We start from the raw sequence: 4221 nt of genomic DNA, 5'->3' as shown, positions 1-4221 counted from the left end.
AATTACATGTACTTTAAGTAGTAAAATAATATAGATAATTATGAATGTTAACTAACAATACAGAAATAAAAATGCAATCTAAAAATGTTTATAATCACTTCTGAAATATAAAAGCTATGGTATTACCACTAGATATTCTCATACGTGTACAGATTACTTGAACATTTCCACCCAAAAGTTCCTTATGAATACAGACATAAGCGACAGATGGACATATATAACATGAAAATATCGATTAAGGACTCTTACAAAGGATACTTACCCTGGTGGGGATAATTTACATACCATGTTAACAATCAAAGAATGATTGTCTATTGATTCAATAAAATATTTTGCTTAATTCTGAGACATTTAGAGTGTTCAACGATCATTTTTAAATTACACTTGCAACAGGAAAAATCTTGCCTATTAATATCTCAGTATTTTTCAAATGATACTGAACATTGTTATGAATCAAGAACATAATTACTTTAAAAACTATGTGCTATAGAAACAGTAAATGGGATGTACGTGAATGCCTTACTGTTTTATAGATACATCCACCACCCCAACAAAATGAGTGGACGTGAATCTGCCCAGCATTTTTCTTAGAGCTGCTGACACATCTTTATTTCTCAAGCTATAGATGAGTGGGTTGAGCATAGGAGTTAGGATGGTGTAGAAGGCTGACACAACTTTGTCTTTCTCCTGTGTGTGGTAAGAACTGGGCAACACATAGGTGTATAAGGCTGCCCCATAGAAAACACTCACCACAATAATATGTGAAGAACAAGTAGCAAAGGCTTTGCGACGACCCTCAGGAGAATTCATCCGATGAACAGTAATCAGAATCTGTGTGTAGGAAACAGAGATGATGGATATAGGAATGAGCAGCATCAGCACACAGCAGGAATACATGAGGGTCTCATAAAGAGGTGTGACTTTACATGAGAGCTTCAGCACAGCTGGGATCTCACAGAAAAAATGATTGATTTTTCGAGACCCACAGTAAGGAAATGTCATGGTGATAGGAGTCAAAATAAATCCATCCAATGATCCACCAAACCAGGATCCCACTGCCATAAATAAGCAAATCCTGTGGTTCATGAGAACAGGGTATCGGAGGGGATTGCACACAGCCACATATCTGTCATAGGCCATGAGGCCTAGCAGGAAGAATTCTGCTCCAACCACTGTTGCATAAAGGAATATCTGAACTGCACAGCCAAGGAAAGAGATAGTCTTTTCCTTAGACAGAAGGTCTTGAAGCATCTTGGGGACAATGATGCAGATGTACACTGTGTCCATGATGGAGAGGTGGTTGAGCAAAAAGTACATGGGTGTGTGGAGACGAGAGTCCACATGAATGAGCAGAATCATGACCACATTCGCTGTTACAGCCACCACAAAGATGGAGAAGATCACGGTAAAAATAACCCCAGGGAACAAGGGATGGGTGATGAGGCCCAAGAGGATGAAATCAGTGGAATTTTCATAAATGGCCCTCATGTTAATATCATAAGATAGTTCCTAGAGTGTTAAGGAAGAAAGTTAAGTCAGTTAAGTGATAATCCAGTACTTAGGTAGACTCTACCATGAATATTATATCATTTGCAGTGTGTAATAAAATAAATAACACCAACTTTGCCATTAGAATGCCTCTGAATTATGGTTCCACAATTAATTGTCTCTAGGACATCAGACATGTAAATTCATCTGGAAGATAACTTGCTTTCATCACTTGTGAAAAAGTCATCATAAGTCTATGTGTTTAGACTTTAGACTTACATTTTTAGGCTACATATGAGTGGTAACAACATTATTCATATTTTCAGATTATGCTTAATATTTATTCAGACTTATCTTTTTAATATATTTTTAATTTCATTATTTAGATTGAAAATTTCTTGTGCATTATCTTCCATATTGTCTTCTAATGTATATATGTGTTGGTCAAATTTAAGTTCCTTTCTGCCATGACATTGTTCAAATTATATAACGATTTCCATGTTTGCTTTAATGAATTGATAGAATATAAAATGTGGTTGATAAATTCAGATAAACTGAGCAAATTTTGGCTAGTGTTATTAAACAGCCCTCTGACTAGTGGGATCATCTGAAGTTTAGGGAGATATTTGAATTCTTGAGCTTATGGGCACTAACCTAGCCACTGGCACTACAGTTTACAATTAAGCAAGCAAGTGGTCTGAAGTGTGAGGAGGCATGCGTGAACTCCCACATTTGCAGCTAGTAGCCATTAGCCTAGCTAGTTGACCGGAACGTGACCAGATAAAAAGCAAGATGCTTAGTGCTGTGAACAAATATAAATGCTGAAAATTGATGAGCTGATCTTTGTTTATGGATTCAGTTGTTCAAAATTTGAACCAAAATGGAATGTGTCTTCATATCAAGGATAAAACTTGTTTTTTCAGTGCACTGAGTAGACAGGGAAAGGCAGTTGAGACATTAGCTATCAAAAATTGGGGCAATAAAGACACAAAGTGGCAGGCTTACAAGCTTTCAAGCATCTACTTAGTTTTATAACTAGAGTGGTATTGTAGAATCCCTATTGAATAGTTTTCCTCTTTTCCAGATGGATATGGTAACAGGGCATAGGGGATACTATTGGTAGGATTTTATTATTCAATTGTAAGAAACTGTTTGAAAGATTAATTGTGATTTCCACAACTATAATTACAGAAGATACCTAACTAAAAGTGGAGAGCAGTTAATCTTTCATTTCAGGAACAAAGGATCCCAGGACCATTCTCCCTAGAAAGTGGAGACAGCAAAGACTGATACAGGATATGTCGTGGAGAGATATAGCATCTGTGGATACCAGTCCCATGTACTAACAAAGTCTTTATGTCTGTGGGCAGGATACTAGCTTGCAAAATGTACCTTTTCAATAATTAAATGAATATATAGATTTTGTTTTGTACATGTACATCAAATATCTTTACTCTGTTGATTTGTGAAAAAATAAGATGTAAAAGTGATGCCGCAGGGAGGAAACAGGATAAGCGCATTGCAGGGAGGGGATTATAGTCATTTAGAGGAAACAAAATGTATGATTGTTTGAAAGTAAAGCTGATGATCTTGTCTATTAAGCTTCACTCAGTTCACAATATAAAGTTAAAAGGAAAAAAACAGTATTAAGTTTATTGGAGGGTCATGGTCACTGTGCCTTGTGGTCAGGGATTATGTACCAAAGTAACTCATGGTTTAGAGTTAGATCACTTTAATTAAATACACGGAGTCTATTTTTTCTCACAAGATAATTTGGGTTATCATAAATCTCAAACGATGACCAAAAAATGACCACGATGAACTAAGTCACCTCTACAAACAAAGCTTCAGATTCATCATCATGTTTTTTAATTTTAATTGATGCCATAGAGCCTACCAAAATTTGGTTTTTTATATGAAATCATGAACAGGGCTGCTATGAGTCAGAAATGAATTGATGGCACTTAACAACAACAACAATATCATTTAGAAGTCCTGGTGCAGTGCTGTGAGACCACTTCTGGACAGCAAGGTTGGTTTGAACTGCAAGGTCAGCAGTTCAAATTCACCAGCCTCTCCTGAGCAATCCTACACAAGATTGCTATGAGTCAGAACTAACAAGACAGCACTTGACAACAAGAGCAACAATATCATTCTAGGAGTCTTGGTGTGACACAATAGGATAAGCACTCGACCACAAGGTCAGTTTGAACTGCAAGGTCAGTAGTCCAAACTCACCAGACAATTCTTGGAAACCCTATCAATACAGGGTCACTTCGAGTCTGAACCGACTCAATAGCACATAACAACAACAACAACAATATCTTTCAATGGAATCCTGGTGTGGCACTATAGGATCAGCAGTGGGCTGTAACCCATGAGGCCATCTGTTCAAATTCATCACTATGTGTCAGAAATGGTTCAATGGCACTTAACAATACTAACAACAAATATTCAAAGGAGCCCTGGTGGAGTAGTGGATAGGCACTCAATTGATAATCAGAAATCAGTGGCTCAACACCACGAGCAGCTCTGTAAAGACAATGATCTGTCAATCTGTTCCTGTTAAGATTATAGTCTGGGAAACTACTCAATGGGCCAGTCAATTTGTTCTATAAGATTGTTATGAGTTACGATAACAACATCCAAAGGAAATTAATTTGCAGTTTTTTTAAGTTCAGATCCCCCAACCACATTTCTAAAGAAACATGGGGCAATAAGCTTCTGTAAAGT

The 4221-nt window shown here is 36.9% G+C and overlaps 1 protein-coding gene across 1 annotated transcript; it reads right to left on the bottom strand.

Moving 5' to 3' along the window:
* Positions 1–519: 519 nt before the first annotated feature.
* On the bottom strand, positions 520–1488 carry LOC102824340 (olfactory receptor 2T2-like). The gene has a single exon (XM_006877094.1). It carries the CDS (start codon positions 1486–1488, stop codon positions 520–522), a length of 969 nt encoding a protein of 322 aa, XP_006877156.1.
* Positions 1489–4221: the final 2733 nt, after the last annotated feature.

The sequence above is a fragment of the Chrysochloris asiatica genome, unplaced genomic scaffold, assembly GCF_000296735.1.
Source record: "Chrysochloris asiatica unplaced genomic scaffold, ChrAsi1.0 scaffold00441, whole genome shotgun sequence".
In the NCBI taxonomy this organism is placed as follows: domain Eukaryota; kingdom Metazoa; phylum Chordata; class Mammalia; order Afrosoricida; family Chrysochloridae; genus Chrysochloris; species Chrysochloris asiatica.
This window is presented reverse-complemented; position numbering and strand designations above follow the sequence as displayed.

What these genes read in the sequence shown, in the direction of transcription:
- LOC102824340 (XM_006877094.1), bottom strand. Translation starts at nt 1,488, where the DNA reads ATGAGGGCCATTTATGAAAATTCCACTGATTTCATCCTCTTGGGCCTC.